The sequence below is a fragment of the Colletotrichum siamense genome (assembly GCF_013390195.1).
Source record: "Colletotrichum siamense strain Cg363 chromosome Unknown KSG_Cg363_contig03, whole genome shotgun sequence".
Classification (NCBI taxonomy): Eukaryota; Fungi; Ascomycota; class Sordariomycetes; order Glomerellales; family Glomerellaceae; genus Colletotrichum; species Colletotrichum siamense.
In genome coordinates this window covers 4323236-4340216 of record NW_023501016.1, presented here as the reverse complement: position 1 = coordinate 4340216, position 16981 = coordinate 4323236, and the positions used below count along the sequence as shown (strand labels likewise).

Sequence of the window (16981 nt, the reverse complement as noted above, 5' to 3'; positions counted from 1 at the left end):
CGACTGGCTTAGGAAGGCAAAATCTATACAGAATTAGGTGGATGATGTTAGGTATTCATTATAGGGGAAACTTACTGCGGTGCCAATTGGAGTGTTGCAGTCGATTGGAAGCTCTCAGGGGCCGAGGTACAGATGGAAATCTTCCCTGACTCTGTGCCAACCGCAAGGATCAGTTCACCTCCAGGGCCTGGTCTGCCGAGGAAGTCGATAGCCGTGACGGGGCCGTCAAATGCGATGCTCGATGCGAGCGTGAACTCCGTCTTGCCACCATCTTGGGTTTTGCTGGCCCAAACATTGGCCTTCTTATCACGTCCTGCTGTGACAAACACTCTAGCGTCTGTGGATGGAGCCCAGGCGGCGTCCAGAATCATACGCGTATGACCCTTTGGATTTGCCTGGAGGAGCTCGTACTTGGAAGATTCCTGTTCATCCCGTTGGAAGACAGCCCATTGCCTGTCACGTCCGACACTAAGAAGAAAGCGGTCGTCGGGGGAGAAACGCAGTCTGGTGGCTGTGAGGGTGTGCGCAGCCAGCGGCGGCTTGACTTCCGTCCAGCGCTCCGTCTCAAAGATACGAATGACGGCATGGTTGAGCGAACTCGCTTTGCAGGCACTAGCAATCAGCTTGCCATCATGGCTAGCCGCCAGACATGAGATCTCGTAGCCGTGACCGTACAGCTTCTCCGTCTCGGGCCAGAGAGTGTGACGAGAGAGCGACTCCTCAAAGGGCGGGTGATCGATGTCGAGCATCGACTTGCGGACGATCGTGGCGGGGTCGATGGCGTCGCGGTCGTAATGGCTGTCGGCCTCAACCTCCACGTCGTCGTCGACCGCGTCAATGGCCTTGTTAGAGAGGCCAAGAACAGGCATATTCGCACCGTCCGGCATCGATTCCGTCTCCGTTTGGATACCACCAAGAGTTTGCAGCATCTGTGCCACAGCGCGGGGCTCGCTGAAAACCCGCATGAGTTTCTCATCCGCGCCGGACACGAACTGGGAGCCGCCGAGAGTGTCGATGCAGTTTAGGTCGTAGCCATGAATCTGCGGCCGGGACATCTCGTGCCATGAACGCCCGACAGCGGCATCCCTCTTCCAGCGCGCATGGAGGCGGGTCGTCTGGTCGGAGCTCGTAGACATGAGGTAGTCTCCATCCCGCGACCAAGCGATGCCCGTGATGTTCTTCGTATGGCCGGTGATGGCGATTGCGGGCTGCCACTCATCACGCTCTTCGCGGTACACCCAACGTCTCCAGCTGCCCGTGCGGCCGAGGCAGACAACAGACTTACCATCCGGACCCCAAAGACCCGTCCAGAAGCCGCCAATGCTGCCTGTCGCCGTCGTCGCACCCTTCTCTCTGCTGATCTCACCGAGACGAACCATGCTGACCCAAATGCCGGAGGTGGCATCGGCCTCCCACATGGCGAGGGAGTTGTCTGCGGAGACAGAGAGGAGTTGGAGCTTGGAGTCGCGGGTGAACCATCTTGCGCTGTAGATCCAGTCTTCGTGACCCAGAAGAAGAGCTTCGAAAGTGATGGAGAAATCTTTGCCGCCGGAATGTAGGCGGTGGGCTTTGTTGGATGGTGACCTGCCAGGGAGGTAGGCACCGCTGGAAGGGTCTGAACCCTCCACTGCGAGGGAGGGAAGTTCTTTGCCCTGATGGAGGCGCCAGAGCCTGACGTACTTGTCTTGGCTTGCTGAGGCTAGCAGAATATCGCTGTTTGGTTCAGAGGTTTCCCATGTGAAATCCAAAGATCGCATCCAGCCCTCATGGCCGGACAGAGTCGCTTGCAGTTGGAAGTTGATGGTGTCTTCGCCGGCGGTGGCCACGAAAATCTGGATGAAGGTCTTGGTCCCGGCAGCTGCCAGAACAAAGACGTCCTCAGCTTCATCCAAGGCCGTCAGCGCCAGGCATAACGGGAAATATCTCGGCGCGGACTTGATGGTCTGGCGGAGCTGTAGTTGGCCTGAGGTAAACTCCCAGATGTTGATAGTTGCATCAGCAGCCCCTGAAGCCAGGAGAACTTTCTTAGGCGTGCTTCTGGACTTCAAGATTGCTATGCAGTTTACAGGCGCAGTGTGCTCTTGTATCGTTTGAATGCATTCTCCTTGGTTGTTCTTGGGGTCCAGAGCCCAGATCTTCAGTGTTTGGTCATCGGAACCACTGATAATGAGCCTGCGGTCCTCGCCCTCTGCTTGAGGAAGGAACTTGACTGCTTTCACAACCTCTCTATGCCCACTCAGAAGGTTCGTTATACCCTCTGCATTTTCAGACTACTTCTTTATCAGTCAAGAGGCTCTCAGACAGGGGGACGATACAGCGTACAGAGGGCGCCCACAAAGCTATATTGGAGTCAGCACCGAAGGCGAGCAGACCGCAAGGACTCCAATCAGCGGCAGCAGTCTGTCTATTCGCTCCCGTAGACAGGTACTTGATGGATGGCTGAATAGTAGCCATCTTGTCTGGCCCACAGCGTTGTTGTGCAGGGCAGGCGAGTGAGTCTTTGGGTTGACACAAATACGACGTTGTGATTGGCTCACGAGCGAGAGTCAAGAGGTGAAGTTGAAATTTTCGTGGTGGGGGCGGGGGTTTACGGCGGCGCCCTGAGCTTACAGCGCGCTACGCTACAGTGGCCTACCCAGAGCTGTTAGTGTGCCCAAGTGAGTGAGGGGTTGCCGCCCGGTAGGTGGTGGCGGCGCCGCCGCACCGTTGGCTCCACTGACGCCGACAGCAGTCGAGGTATCCATGCTGCCGCTGGACTGCCCTGTGCCTGTTCCTGTTCGGCCCCCGTCTGAAAAAACCCCTACCAAACCAACAACTGCACCCAGTTCATCCTTCGTACATCGTCCGTGCCTGAAGGACAAACAAACTCTATTGTGATTACATCTCATTTTCCTCATCTATTCTCCGACGTCGCTTGCGTGCCGGCATTTTTGACCGTCACATATTACCAAAGTCCGAGGAAGAAGAAATGGCGACCAACGCTGCAGATGCGGGGGAGGAGAAGAAGATCAGCCTGGTCGTGGAGTTCTCGTGCGTCCCTCTCTTATGCCCGTCCTTCCATAACGCTGTACTCTTCCAGAAACCGTTTCTTCCTCGTGGACGTTTCTGCCTGAGACCTTGCCACGAGGATGACTCGGATACGGACCTCATCTGGAATCGCGCGTGCATGCTGCTCAGGTACGAATGCATCACTGACAAGCTCCCTGCAGCGGCGGCCTGGAGATGCTCTTCTCCGACGAGCGGCGTCACTCGCTCTCCATCCCGGCGGTGAACAAGGACGGCAAGCCCGCAAACATTGCCTTTCTGATTGACTATCTATGCGAGAACACCATGAAGGACACCAGGAAGGAACTTTTCGTCCTCGATGGTCATCTGTACGTCCCAGAGTCTCATCACATCCCCGGGTCTCCATCCTTCAGCATCTCCTGCGTTCTCGCACATCATCTTCAATCTCATCGCTGTCTTTCAACTTCATATTCACACCCCAACGCCAGGGGGAAGCCATGCAAGATGCGCAGACGCATCGCCACTCCTTCCCGGATATCACCAAACCCCATATCTCATGCCTCATGCGAATCGGGTGCAACGCTAACGCGGTCTTTTTCTAGTCGGCCGGGCATCCTGGCTCTCATCAATGACGCAGATTGGGAGCTCGAGGGAGAGGAGGCGTATGAAGTTCAGAGCGGTGACAATATCCTGTTCGTCTCGACACTTCACGGAGGTTAGAGCAGGAGGGGGCGTGAGCGATGATCGAGCCAATGAAGTCCTTCAGAGCTCGATGTGAGGGGGCCCTGCAATCGCAACGGCCGTACGTCTGGGTCCCTGAGTGCTGCGGACTGGGGTTGACGACTGGGAACTGGGAAGTAGCAAGATGCATCCCCGGCCGCACGGCACGGACGATAGAACGACGTTGAAACCCAGACGCCCTCCCCGGTCTTTCTCCCTTCTTGCAGCCGCATCGCCATTCCATGGGGGGGCTGCATACGTTAGTCTGCGGCCGTAACCGCCATCCCGGCGTCCCCAGTCCCCCGGCTGGCCCCGGCTCTCCCCCGGCAACTTGGCAACGGGGAGACGCAAGTCATGCTTCCGCCGTTGGTCTCGCTCTTCCTTTACAAATACACCACATCCCACGCCTTACTATCCCGTCATGTCGTCGCCGCCGCTGTTGCGATGAAACGTCCCCGGGAGTTAATCACCCTGGTCCCCCGCGGGCCTGCAAGTGCGCAACCGCAACCACCTTGCTTGCCGCCATGCCCTGCTGTCTCGTGGTCGCATCGTGGCGGCAGCTCTTCACCCCTCGTGTTCCCCTTGCTTCCCTCCCCTCGTCGTCCCGGTCGCCCCGGCCTTCCCTGATCGTCATCCCAGACAACAAAGACCTCTTTCGCAGGGCTGCTACCATGCATCGCCGGATTGCGATGCGCGGCGCGGCGCGGGATGGACATCCGGGAAGCCTGTCAAAGTCGCATGCCCGTCGCCCTACCCAAAGCGCTTCCCCTTGCTAGAGTGTCCACGCTGGCAAGCTCTTCTGTTGAAAACCAAGTTTTGGGTGCTCTGCAGGGCGGTCGACAGCAGTTCGCAGCCAATGGGTTCACCTTGCGGCCGAGAGAGATGGATGGGAAGTGGGATCTCGGATCAGCGTCCGACACGTCTTGTACATATGCACCTAAGTAGACGTACGTAAATCGTAACAGGAAATGAAGTGCCCTGCAGCGCCTCTTCTCGCATACTGCAAAGCGAAGCCTTTCCGTTTCGTCAACCAAGCCTTTTAGTCTAAGCCCTCTCACCTGGGGATGCGTCTGTTGAGGCGGGCAAAAGGCTGCCACCCCAAATATCCGGGAGTCGAGGCGGTGAAGAAGGAGAAAGATGTGGGAGGACGTAACCGTGACGGGTGATCGATGGCTTGCATACGCGAACCGATTGAACGAGAAGAAGCTTGCAGGCGCCCATTGGTGAATTGCGCAGATTGGACATGCACCTTTTTTTTGCGCTGTTGTCATGCACCGCGCATCTTCCGTCCTTCCGCCGGGGCTGCAGGAAAAAGCAAATACGGCCAAAGGAGGGTCCCATCTGCAGCTTCGCCCAGTCAGCGAGCCGCGATGCCAGTGATTACCACCACCGTCACCTGCACCGCCGCCACCCCGCCCGTGGGAGGAACGAACGAACGAAAGAGACGCGGGACGACGTTCTAGAAGACCAGATTTGGGTCGGGATACGCACGTATCTGTGTGACCCCCACATACATGGCAGGACATTTCTCGTAAGGATTGCTCGATATGGGCATTTTGTCGAGGCTGCAGGGCCTCCTTTCTTTGCTTTTTTCCTTTTCCCCTCTCTCGCGTGAGTGTGTCTTGCAGGTTTGGTGAAGACAAGAGCGAAGCCGTTCCTGGGGCCCGGGGGTGGCTAATGTCGTGCGATGGGAGAAAATGTGGGACTGGGAGACAGATGGGGACGGATTTAGAAACCGTGTTTTCGTGCGTTCAACTGAGACTAGCTTGCTTCATGTTCGGTATGTCTTCTTGCAGGGTCGTAATCTTGGATGGTATCGACGGCAGGCTGGGTGCTGGGTTTGGTTGGTTGGTTGGGTTTCGGTCTGGCGTCGGTCTGCTGACCTTTCTGCTGTCCACCGGCGCGCTTCTCGGTGGTTCTTTGGGAGGTCAATGTCTGGGCGGCCGGGGTGCGTAGGCGGTTATGTCGTGTGTAACGTCGGGTCGTTTGTCTGAGACTTGGAATGTGAGCAGTCAAGTATTTTGGGTCAGGTGACTTCGGGGGTTGAGGCGAGTTTGGATAACGGTGTAATTCAGTTTGTACGAGTCTGGAGGTGAGTGTAAGTCTAGTAATTGATAAGATTCATCCCAAATATGTCATGTGATGGCATGGTTGGTTGGATTCTCTCGAGAAGCCTACGGCTGAGTTGTATGATTCACTGACTTTTCGAGGCCCAGATAACTAGCAGCCCGACATCAGCCGTCTCCTGAGTCAACTCGACGTCAAGAATGGCTTCAACAATCGTCTCATGGCTTACGGTTGACAACTGCATCCTAAATGTGCACGAAAGTCCTCCAACCTGTACAACGGACTTCGCAACATTTGCTGATTGTCAAAATCTCATGTACTCAGGCCTACGGCCGGTCCGTTGTACTTAGCTCGTCAACTTACAATTAGTACATACGTACAATGCACGGAAACACACGAGTATGAACAGAGCATGTGGTTTGACTTTATCCTTGCTTTCAAGAACCTCTCGTCTCCAAGTGCCACATCAAGCTGTAGTCATACCCCCAGAGGGTTACTATCAACTCTGTCCATACGTACAATGATTCAACGAACATAAACCCAATATCATAGGGCAGATCTTTCTATAAAACGTATTTTAAAATCCTCTTGTTACTCTGACTAGGGCTCTCTGTTATATGTACATCCTTCGCTGTAGTGTGATCTTTCCACGGACCATTGTGTTGCGAGTATTGTAATTTCAAAAGTTCTTAGTTATATCTCACGTAACTTCGCGCCTTCCAAATGATCGCTAACTTCACAACAGCTGCATGTTACGAACTAAAATTATATAAACGAAACTTGCATTCCTTTCTTTTTCTCTCGAACCCAGAACTGTTCTACAATCCGTCTAGTTACAAAACAGGCTTAGAGAGGAATAAACACGTATTTGAACCAATGAATTGGCTGGCGCTATGACGTCGCTCAAGTGAACTCCTTCTCTGCTTTATTTTTGAAGAAGCAACTACTTGGCAAGCGATATTAAAAAACATCATAGATGCGTGTAGAAAGTGACTGAGTCAATATTAAGCGAAACTGCACTAAAAAAAATTCTCCATGAGTTCAAGACTTTGATATGAAATTTAATCGCCAAAATGGTCAATAAGCACATATCGATTGACATATAGAGACGCTTTGCTGTTGTATTAAATACTACAAATTGAGTCTTGATGACTGGTACCTCAAAACCCCAAGTCTATCTGTGCTGTGCTGTTCATCCATTTCATAAGATTTCCGTCGTAAATCGTCATTAGATATTATTTAGAACCACCCTGCTTAGCTGCTGCCATAGCAGCCATCCTGGCCTTTCGTGCTGCTCTCCATCCTGGAGACTTAAGCCGCAGGACTACAGTTTGTCAGTAAGTTGTGTTAAATACTTCGTTTATGCAACAAGACTCACTAATTACTGCTGAACCAACAAGCAAAAGGTCAAGAAGCGCCAAACCAGTGAAACACCATCCGCTGCCCATCTTTGAAACAAGAGATGGGATCACGAGGGCTGCAATGGCAGCACCGGGATTGCGGAGCATGTTTCCGAGAGCGAAGGCGCCGGCGGCCTGTTGTTGGACACACTCGGTCAAAAAGGCTGTTGTGGCCACAAACACCCAATTCATGCCGAAGCCAGCTGTAGTCGCACAACGTCAGCCCCGAGATCATCGAGCAAACTTTGAGAGCGCTCAAGGGGTTACTTACTCAGGAATGTTGCGACAAGGACAGCGGCAGGATGAATTGACTTGTCGACAAGCCAGCCGTACATCAAACATCCACCGGCACAGATCAAGACGCCCCAGATCTGGTCTGACAACCTGTTTTCGGGGTCGACGTGATTGTCCGGGGATGCCTTGACGGCACGCGCACGTCTCCAGTCTGACACGCGACCACCGATCATAGAGCCAACAATCATGGCGACACCGACAGCCAGGAAACCTGCGCCGACGCCAGCGGTGGACCAGTTGTAACGGTCTGAAAGCTCGGTGGGGAGCTGCACGGCAATGGCGAAATATGTCGAGTACAGCATGGCTGTGTTGAATGTGACAATGCCAATGGGAGGGTAGGAGAATAGCTTCCAGTATCCGAGAAGAGTTGGCTTGGGCGGTGCGGGGCCCCTCTCTGACTCAGGGGCCAGAGGCGAGGACAATCTCGGAGGAAAGAAGATAACACGGGACTCGGTATACAGCTTTCCGTTTCCCACCCTCGCCCTGAGAGTCTCGGGGAGTGAGAAAACAATGACGAGCCAGAGGACAAAGCCCGAGATTGCTGTGAACAACATTATTAGTTTACGTTTGCCCGCAGTCAAGCTTGGCTGTACTCACCGAGGAAGCCAAAGATCCAGCGCCAAGAGGCGGTAGTGAGGGCACCTCCAAGCACAGGACCCAAAACGGGGCCCAGTTGAGGACCGATCAGAAAGATGGACATAGCTGTCGCACGTTTCTTTGGTTCAGTGACCTGCGCAATCAGTCAGAATCATGAGGATAGAACGAAAGTGAAAATGAGGTACTAACGTCTGCAACTGTTCCAGCACCCATCGACACCACAGCGGCGGATCCAAAAGCCTGGACAATGCGCAAGAACACCAAAGCTCCATAGTTCGCCGGCACTACAGCAAGCAAAATATTGGCAACAATGTAGATGGCGACGGAGATGATGTACAATGGCCTGCGACCCTTCCAGTCGGCAAAACTCGACCAGAAGAGGGGCTGATCTGGTTAGCCTACTGAGGTATGTCATGAAAGATTGGAGCACTTACACCGATGGCAAACGTCAGCATGAAGACTGACACGGACACGTTGATGGCTGTTGCGCTGGCATTGAATTCATTCTCCAACACAGGCAACGCTGGCAGATAGATGTTGCCTGCGAGGGGACCAAAGCAACCTGCGATGGTGACCACGGTCAAGATGAAGCGTTTGCGCCATGGAGAAAAGGCCGTGTACGCCGGAGGTGCATCGGCCTTCTTCTCAGGGTCTACTGCGGCTTGAGCTTGAGGTTGTGGTTGTGGTTGAGAAGGTGGTGATGGTGCAAGATCAGCAGTGGGTAAGTCTTGCGAGGCAGGAGATGGCTTGATGGGGGTTGTGGCCCCAGAACTTGTTGGGCTGGGGTCTGCCATGTTGTGCGTTCAGAGGGGAAGGAACAACAATAACAATCAGAGAATCAATAACTGGGAAAAGATGATGGCTAAATCAAGAAGAAATCCTAAAGTTCCGCCAAGTCTGAAAAGCGATGTGGAAAGAGGGTGAAATGAAGTGATGCTGAATGATCATGTTTCCCAGCGGGGGTAATTACAGCGGTGAATTGACTTCATATGAAGGAGATCGCTCTCGCCGGCCCAAGAACTTGTAATTGGCATGGTGCGCGCAGATCGTCAGATGCAACCACAAACCCTGGACGAAATCCTTCCCACTGCCAATCAGCCGCCGAAGGAGTGCGGCAGTGTGCAGGTGCGTGGAGAGGCTCCGCCCAAAGTACCGGTACATTGCAGGCCGTATCTGCAATACCGCACCAACGCCCGTGCCTGTGTCAGTCAGTGCCTGTGCCTGTGCCTGTGCTTTCCATCATCCCAACCACAACCTACCTTAAGCCAAACCTCCTTGGGAAAGTCCATGGAAGCCTCATTCCAGCGAAAAGTGCCCGACGGCGACCGGGCCCTTGCTGTTGCCGCTCAAATTCGCCAAGAGGCCTATCGGTCGCCTGCCTGCTGTCCTGCAGACCGTCGCACAGCCCCTGAGAGACTTATGTGCGTTGGGCCTTCCAACTTACACGGCGTCTTTGATGTGCAACTATGCTCGCAAGCACGCCCAAAAACACCAGCCAACCATCTGCAGCCTATTTTGAGGAGACAGCAAAGCCACTCGTCTGTGTCCATTTCTGTTTCTGGGCCTTTGCTCACCCAAACGTCAGCCCTAAGCGTAGGCTGCTGCTGAGTTGTTCATGGTTGGTAGGGCTGAGAAGAAGAAAAGATAGGCACTCGTTTCGGCGAAGACGGTCTCATCCAAGTCCGTGAGTTTATCATCTCTACTACTTTCTTTTGTTCCCCAGGGTCTCCGCTCGGACCCGACTTATAAACTTATTAGCTTCGCGTCTCCGACTGCTGACTTACGAACTACTATACAGACGTCAAGCCAGACATCATGATTTTCTTTCTTGCGGAATTGCTGTTCCTCGGGGCTGTGGTCCTCGGAGGCTTCTACTACTTCTTTCTCCTACCTCCAAAATACCCTCAGAACATTCCCGCCATCCCTTTTTGGGTTGCGCTTATCCCGTTTTTCAAAGATGTCGACCAGTCCGACATATTTCGGACATACATCGACAAGCCGCTACGGACTCACGGCGCGGTCAAGCTCTTCTTTGGCGCTCAGTGGAACATTTTGGTTCATCGTCCGTCTTATCTGACTGAGATTTTCAAGAACGAAGATTTGTATCAAAAAAGCGGCAACCAGAAGAAAATTCCTCACAGCGTGCTTGCAGACTTTTTGGGTAAGCATTCCACCAGGCCACGTCGTCGCGCACACGTATGCTCACTACAATCAGGCGACAATATCATTTCTGCCCATGGAGAGACGTGGAAGAATTACCAATCAGTCATCAAGCCCGCTTTGCAACGAAATTTCGAAGTAGGCATCATCGCCAAGAACGCAGTCAGCCTGTGCCATCTCCTTCGCGATTCCCAAAAGCGGGCCGGCCGTGGGGGCTTCGCTGTGCAGGATCTCCTCCAGCGCTACTCGGTCGCGAATTGCTCGGAAGCCATCTTGCAGACCAATCTCGGTGTAGGTTTGATTGGCTCTAGTTCAAAGTCTGATGTTGCAGGGATATCGCTGACCGCAGTCTTCCATGTAGGCCCTTGATTCCCCAGACGCACCCATCAATCTCCTCCAGACGGCGGTGAAGAGAGAAATCTTCAAGCCTGTTTTCATGAACTTTCCGATTCTGGATCATCCGAATCTCCAATGGCTGTTTCCCAGTCGCGCCAAGGCCCGTCAGGTTGTTGCCAAGTTCAAGAACGAGCTCAAAGGTTCTCTGGCCCACCAGAAACCGACAGGGGACGGTCTAGGCAGCCGAATGCTACGTGCATGGGAGTCTGGCATGTGGAACGAGAAACAGCTTCTCGATAACTTGACGGTGACGTTCGTGGCTGGTCAAGAGAATCCTCAGCTGTTGATGACTTCAACACTCTACGTGTTGGCCAAACACCCTGTCAGTATTGTCCTAGTGGGCGCCGCATCTCGCCCCCAAAAGCACGCGATCTGACTCAGATTACTGACCGGCATTGCAGGAGGCGCAAGAGGCGTTGCTACGCGAAATCCTTTCCAAGGATGCGACTCCATTATCAGATCTGAGCCAAGAAGACATGCCTTACCTCACCTCAGTCATTTACGAATGCCTTCGCCTTTTTCCACCAATCGGTCAGCTCATCAACCGCAGAGCCGCAGCTTCATGCCTGCTAGGTAGCGAGTTGGTTGTTCCTGAGGGTATGCATCCAAGTTCTCCTCGGCAGCCTGGAGCAGAAAATCTGACCACAAAACAGGAACATATCTTGGCTACCACTGTCGGTCAACGAACTGCGACCCCGTGGCATGGGGGCCGGATTGCGAGAAGTTCAGTCCTGCGCGGTGGGGAACGGCCTCGGAAGAGATCCACCAGAATTACCGTCGGCGACGGGCGAGGGGCGAATTCATCTCGTTCCATGGCGGGAAACGCGCATGTCTTGGCGAAAAGTTTGCCATGCTAGAGATGCGGATGACTCTTGTGCAACTTATCCGCGAGTTCCGCTGGTGTTTGGACCCGATGTGGGTGGAAAGAATGACACCCGTAAGTCCAGTTCCCTGAGCCCTCCTCCTCGATCGCTTGATTGCTCGGTCCCGATCCCCGCCCCCATGCGGTTGGTGATTTGGGTTCCGCTTATCTACGCATGCGGTTGAGCAAGTTTACAAGGGCATCGCTGACGAGTAATTGCAGGCAGGACCATTGTACCCCAGAGCTCTGAAGCTCGTGTTTACGGAGAGAGCGAGAGAAGACGAAAAAAGCGTGGAAAAAGCGTGAATCAGTAAACGTGATGATGGGCGATTTGCAACGGTCGGTTTCAGCATAGATTTGTTTAAATGAGTAGAATAATTTAGACTTCGTGTTCCCCAGAGAGCTTCCTTTCTCGCGGAAATAATTCTGTGACAGTGTCAGTGCTGTTGAGTAGCGGTACCTTGACTAAACTGACTAGAGGCTCGTCCGAACCCCACAGACGACGGGGACTAGGATTAAGCTTCTAAATTAATCGACAGGCATCTTGATATGTGGTTGGGGAACTGGATCCTTCCAAGGATCCGATTAAGCGGGTATCGGCCAATCAGAGTTGCCCAGATGTACAGATACGACAACTCGCACAACAGGACGGGCTATGTAACTCTGCTGGTCGCAGTTCAGTCGGACGCAGCAACGCGCCAAGTAAACCGCGCCATTTGTTGGTGCTGATGCTGCGGCGTCCTGCTGAATCTCGTAAAGTCAAAATAAGAAAGTGCTTACTTGCCTTTGCCTGCACGCTCGGTCAAGAAGGGCTGTGGGAGAAAAGCGCTTGGATGGCTCTGTTGGCAGGGCCGGACCACCGACGGAGCATCCCGGTCAAGACTCTTGACGGGCTTGTCCAGAAGAGAAACTTCGTACCGAAGGCTGGCTCGCAAGCAGCTGGTCTAGGCGCTTGTCAGCTTAGCGCAAGGGTAAAAATGCCTGCATTTAAGGTAGTGGGGGCTTTGCTTGCAGTTGATCTTAATGGCGCAATTATCAATGCTTGAAGATGGAATCTTACACGCTTCGCAGAGGAAGAACTTTGTTCTATTCGTAGGTTTGCCAAGAACTGCTGGAACAGTCCCTGTCCCCGTCTTTGGTCCTGGAATGTCGACCACGCCGAGCCTGCCCACACCAACGAGCCAATCGCAGCATTTCCACCCGCCTCGCTGTCGTTGCAAGTGCGATGGCTTCTCACCAGGGCGAGCGTTTGGGGGCCGGTCACGATGCTGCCTGTACAGCCCAAGCCCGTACCTGTACCTGTACCTGTACCAGTGCGATGGAGTTGTGTGACCCTGGCGCTGCACCTGCCTACCACCGGTGTCTGCGGTGGTCGATGAGGGTCCTTCCATGGCGAAATGCTCCTTCTACTCTCGATTGCTGGGGCTCAATTCTGCAAGCACCATGTTAGTCCCGCCTCCCAAGACCGAGCCCTGCTGCCGTGCATGTACTACGCAGGCGGCAAGCCTCCTCGCTCGCTTTCCAATTTTGGCAAGGCCTCGACTCAGAACGCTCGGTCATCCCATATTTTCCTGCGTGTGGACTGACTTCGAGGCTTTGAGCTGCACTTCTCTGCTGAAGAAGCCCATTTCTTCGGGCATCATCGGTTCCTTCGACCTTTGTAGGATATTTTCGAATCCATTCTGCTGATGTTAGCCTGCGGCACACCCTCTCCAACATCATCTTGATTTCACAGCCCGATCAAAAGTTCTGGAGCTGAGGAAAACACCACCGACATCGTGCCACCCGGGCCGCGTTCCGTCCTATCAGAACACACAAACAGAAAAGAAGGCATCCAGCGTGGTCGAATCCTCGCTATCATCTTCAAGTCTATAACAGTCCGATATCTCCAGCTTCCCTCGTCTCATATCCACATCACTCATCGCCCACTCATCAAACCTTAATACCTAATTCATCACTCTATAATACCTTCAGACGATCCATCTGCTCTCGTTGCCTTACCACAATGGAGTTCTCAAATGATGGAAATTCAATCTTTCACCGCTTCCAGGCCGCCTTCGTCCACGATGGACAGGGACAGCTGCTGTACTGCAGCGGGCCGCAAAAGGCCAGGGTACAAGAGCATTGGGCCGCGATCGAGCACTGCCTTCCGAGCCGGACGGCAACAGGCGAGGCACAATTTGGATCTGCAGATCTCAGTGGCACTTTTGAGGGCCTGAGGTTGTATGAGATGCACAACGCCAAGTTCAACAACACGTCCGGGATCATCATCGACAGCTCATCCCAGCAATCCACACTCAGCACACAGTTCGAGGAGTTCTTTGCTCAACTACTCCTCGACCAAGCTGACTTTGCTATTCGCGACCCAGAGCTCATCATCTCTCCTCAAGATGACTCCGTATCCATCACAGAAAAGGTTGTCAACCTCTTCGACAGTTTCTTGAGGTATCAAGGCAAAGACGATCAGTGGGAGGCTACCGGGCGCGCCTACTTCTCAGACCGTGTTCAGCACTTCACCTCGCAGCGGGCCCCCATCGAGCTCTGCCTTCCTGCCTTTCCTTGCAAATCCTCAAACACCAACAAGGTCCTCGGCCAGGCTCCCGACAGAGGGGAGCAGCTAGCCTTGGAGCGTCTTCATAGCTTTGTTGAGGAGATTGAGAGCATTTATCAGCCCGGTGCCAAGTTGTGGATTATCAGTGACGGTCACGTCTTCAGCGATTGCAGTAAGCTCCCTGTTTTGTCTCGATATCGACCTAGTCTAACAATTATCAGTTGGCGTTGATGATGCCGATGTCGACACTTATGGCGAGCAGCTGAAGGAAATGAACCACGCCGTCGGTCTTCGTCGAGGAAACACCAGCCGCGTTGGTTTCAAGTCGCTTGTTGATCTCTTTGAGTTGAACGAAACCAAGACTCAAACCAAGCTCTCGGAGCTTGCTGCCAAGATTGGAATTCCTTCGATTGCTCACCATGTTCATACTGGCCACACGGTCGAAGCAGAGCTTTCGCGACAGATCTTGATGGCTGGCTGCCAGCCCCAGGAATCAGCAGTGCGAGCCAAGATCAAGTCCCAGAATACAGCCATTCTGGCGCTGTATCGTGGATTTTCCCGCTTCATGTTGGAAGACCTTGAGCTTCATCCCTTCACTCAGAAGATAACCCGGACGCAACAAAAAAAGCTGTCTACAAAGGTGGCGTTCGAGATGATTATGGTAACCTGAGACTCGTCCAATCACAGGCTGCTCTACGGCTTTAGGTTCCCCAACATGGACACAAGCTAACGCTTAGTTGCAGCGCAATCAGGCATATTCCAACCTCGTGGAACTTCTTTTCCCCAACTATGTTCGCCTTTCTATTCATGCGTAAGTGTCCTTCATCTTACAACGCTGTTCTTGCAACTAACCTGTCCTTAGTCACAACAATGCTGGACCCAAGTTTGGCATTCAGCTCTTCGACCCTGCAGTTGTCAGAGTTGTGGAGGGTCTGTCGCCCGACGGGGTTCCAATGACCTCTCGTGATCTTCTTCACATTCCTACTCCCTGGCACAACTGTGTGGTAGAGATTGAGGGTAGCCCTTATCTCCTTGTTACCAAGGCAAGCATTCCAAAAAAGGCCATGGAAATGGGTGCAATGACTGGAGGTATCTCCAATGTCGGCGGTGCATCTTTCGTCTTGCGCCCGACAAGCAAGACGATAGTGGCCGAGAAGGAAGAAAAGAAGGAAGCGTTGGTCGCCGCTCCCGAAAAGCCTTTTGGCATCACACGAAGAATGTCATTGAAGCCCGCCAATGGCCAAAAAAGCTTCGACTGGACCCGAAGGCTGGCGGCGCTTCCCATTCTCGGTTGGATTGGAGCTTTCTTTTATCACCGCTTTGTGGAGACGTTTGCTTAGACTGCTTACATGCTTTTCTGACTGCATCAACAAGCGTAGCGTTGGATTATGGGAGGACAACATATCAGGCGTTTCTAAACACTCTTTAAATCTTAATGACCAATTAGATAATTTTACTAAAACTTTTCTGCTCATCCATCTTCCCTGTCGTTTCCCAGTCTGACCGTTATCGCTGGACATGTCACTGTACATGCGCCTAGATCCCGGTGGTTCGGTTGAGCAAGTTCCATTTCCCAAAATGGCAATCAGGCTCTCGCGATTGAAAACTTGCTCATATGGGCGCGCCAAGACTGTCAATTTCCACAGCAAACAACCAAAACGCACGGAACCAACTCAAGTCCACCATCGTCGAATATTCTCCAATCGGATGTAACGCAGCATCCGTTTCCACCCCGCAAAATATATTGTTGTCGCTCGAAGGATTCATTGAGCTGTTTACTTGCGCATGTAAGGGATGTCACTCGTCCTACATTGAACAATGGCAGCAAGGATAGCTCTGGGTCTCGACGCGTGGGAAGTGTCGGAATAAGAAGTCAGCTGCTCCCAAATGTCCTGCCAGACATATTGCGTCAACTCTGATATCCACGGACTCGAGTGTGCTTCAAGATGCGTCTACATGCTTCTTTTTCGAGCTTGTTGCTGACATGTCTCGCAACAATGACGCTGGCTCAAGATGAAAGCTCAGTGCAAGCATGTAAGTCCTCACATTGCGGCCGTCCCTCCTCACGGCGAAACTGACAAGAAAAAGGCATCCCGCGTCCAACGACGACCGCCCCGGCATCTCCCCCACCGACGTCGCTTCCACGAAACTTTGGCATGATCATCTCCCGCGCTTTTGAGATGCTAGACGTATTCGGACCCCTGGACGCCCTTGGCATGCTCGCGAGAATCCACCAGCTCAACCTCTACCTCATCGCCGAGACGATGGACCCGGTGACAGTCGAACCGGTCTCCGCGGCCATGAACGCCAAAAACTCGAGTTTCGTAAGTCTTGCTGTCCTTCTTGGCCGGAAATCATTCACCCCGCTCAAGCGGAACCTCGTCCTCCGAGGCCCAAACTCGATGTAGCGGAATTGTAAGACGTTGCTTACTTACCACCTCAAAACACACACAGTTCCCCAAAATCCTCCCAACGCACACCTTCGCCACCGCCCCGACCGACATCGAGGTGCTCATGATCCCAGGCGGCCTCTGGACGCGCTCGCCCAACCTCAACTCCACCATCGCCTACGTGCGCGCCACGTACCCGAAGCTGCGGTACCTCGTCAGCATCTGCACGGGCGCCTCGATCGCCGCGCGCGCGGGGGTGCTCGACGGGCGCCGGGCGACGACGAACAAGGCCTCGTGGGCGAGCACGATCGCGTACGGCCCGAACGTCACCTGGGTCCCGAAGGCGCGGTGGGTTGTGGATGGGAACGTATGGACGTCGTCGGGGATCAGCGCGGGGATCGATGCGACGCTGGCGTTTATACAGGATGTGTATGGGCGGGAGAATGCGACGTACATCGCGGATTTGATGGAGTATGAGTGGCATGAGGACTCGGCGTGGGATCCGTATGCGGAGAAGTTTAATGTTACGGGGAGTTGA

At 53.5% G+C, this 16981-nt stretch overlaps 6 protein-coding genes across 6 annotated transcripts; 4 read left to right on the top strand and 2 right to left on the bottom strand.

Annotated features, from left to right (window-relative positions):
• Positions 1–71: 71 nt before the first annotated feature.
• On the bottom strand, positions 72–2454 carry ELP2 (Elongator complex protein 2; the record flags this gene model as incomplete). Its single annotated transcript, XM_036636979.1, has 2 exons — positions 72–2270; positions 2323–2454. 2 exons carry the CDS (start codon positions 2452–2454, stop codon positions 72–74), a joined length of 2331 nt encoding a protein of 776 aa, XP_036497957.1.
• Positions 2455–2968: 514 nt separating this feature from the next.
• URM1 (Ubiquitin-related modifier 1) lies at positions 2969–3726 on the top strand (the record flags this gene model as incomplete). The annotated part of the gene is made up of 3 exons (XM_036636978.1): positions 2969–3030; positions 3210–3374; positions 3609–3726. 3 exons carry the CDS (start codon positions 2969–2971, stop codon positions 3724–3726), a joined length of 345 nt encoding a protein of 114 aa, XP_036498969.1.
• A 3302-nt stretch (positions 3727–7028) lies between these two features.
• Positions 7029–8878, bottom strand: DTR1-2 (Multidrug transporter DTR1; the record flags this gene model as incomplete). Its single annotated transcript, XM_036636977.1, has 6 exons — positions 7029–7117; positions 7172–7396; positions 7465–8028; positions 8085–8217; positions 8274–8468; positions 8519–8878. The coding sequence occupies 6 exons, from the start codon at positions 8876–8878 to the stop codon at positions 7029–7031; spliced, it is 1566 nt and encodes a 521-aa protein (XP_036498968.1).
• Positions 8879–9899: 1021 nt separating this feature from the next.
• On the top strand, positions 9900–11718 carry DIT2 (Cytochrome P450-DIT2; the record flags this gene model as incomplete). The annotated part of the gene is made up of 6 exons (XM_036636976.1): positions 9900–10245; positions 10300–10535; positions 10606–10962; positions 11042–11237; positions 11294–11577; positions 11716–11718. The coding sequence occupies 6 exons, from the start codon at positions 9900–9902 to the stop codon at positions 11716–11718; spliced, it is 1422 nt and encodes a 473-aa protein (XP_036498961.1).
• Positions 11719–13507: 1789 nt separating this feature from the next.
• DIT1-3 (Spore wall maturation protein DIT1) lies at positions 13508–15393 on the top strand (the record flags this gene model as incomplete). Its single annotated transcript, XM_036636975.1, has 4 exons — positions 13508–14225; positions 14275–14714; positions 14797–14864; positions 14916–15393. The coding sequence occupies 4 exons, from the start codon at positions 13508–13510 to the stop codon at positions 15391–15393; spliced, it is 1704 nt and encodes a 567-aa protein (XP_036498960.1).
• Positions 15394–16050: 657 nt separating this feature from the next.
• On the top strand, positions 16051–16981 carry inhA-4 (Isonitrile hydratase; the record flags this gene model as incomplete). The annotated part of the gene is made up of 3 exons (XM_036636974.1): positions 16051–16087; positions 16142–16377; positions 16508–16981. 3 exons carry the CDS (start codon positions 16051–16053, stop codon positions 16979–16981), a joined length of 747 nt encoding a protein of 248 aa, XP_036498963.1.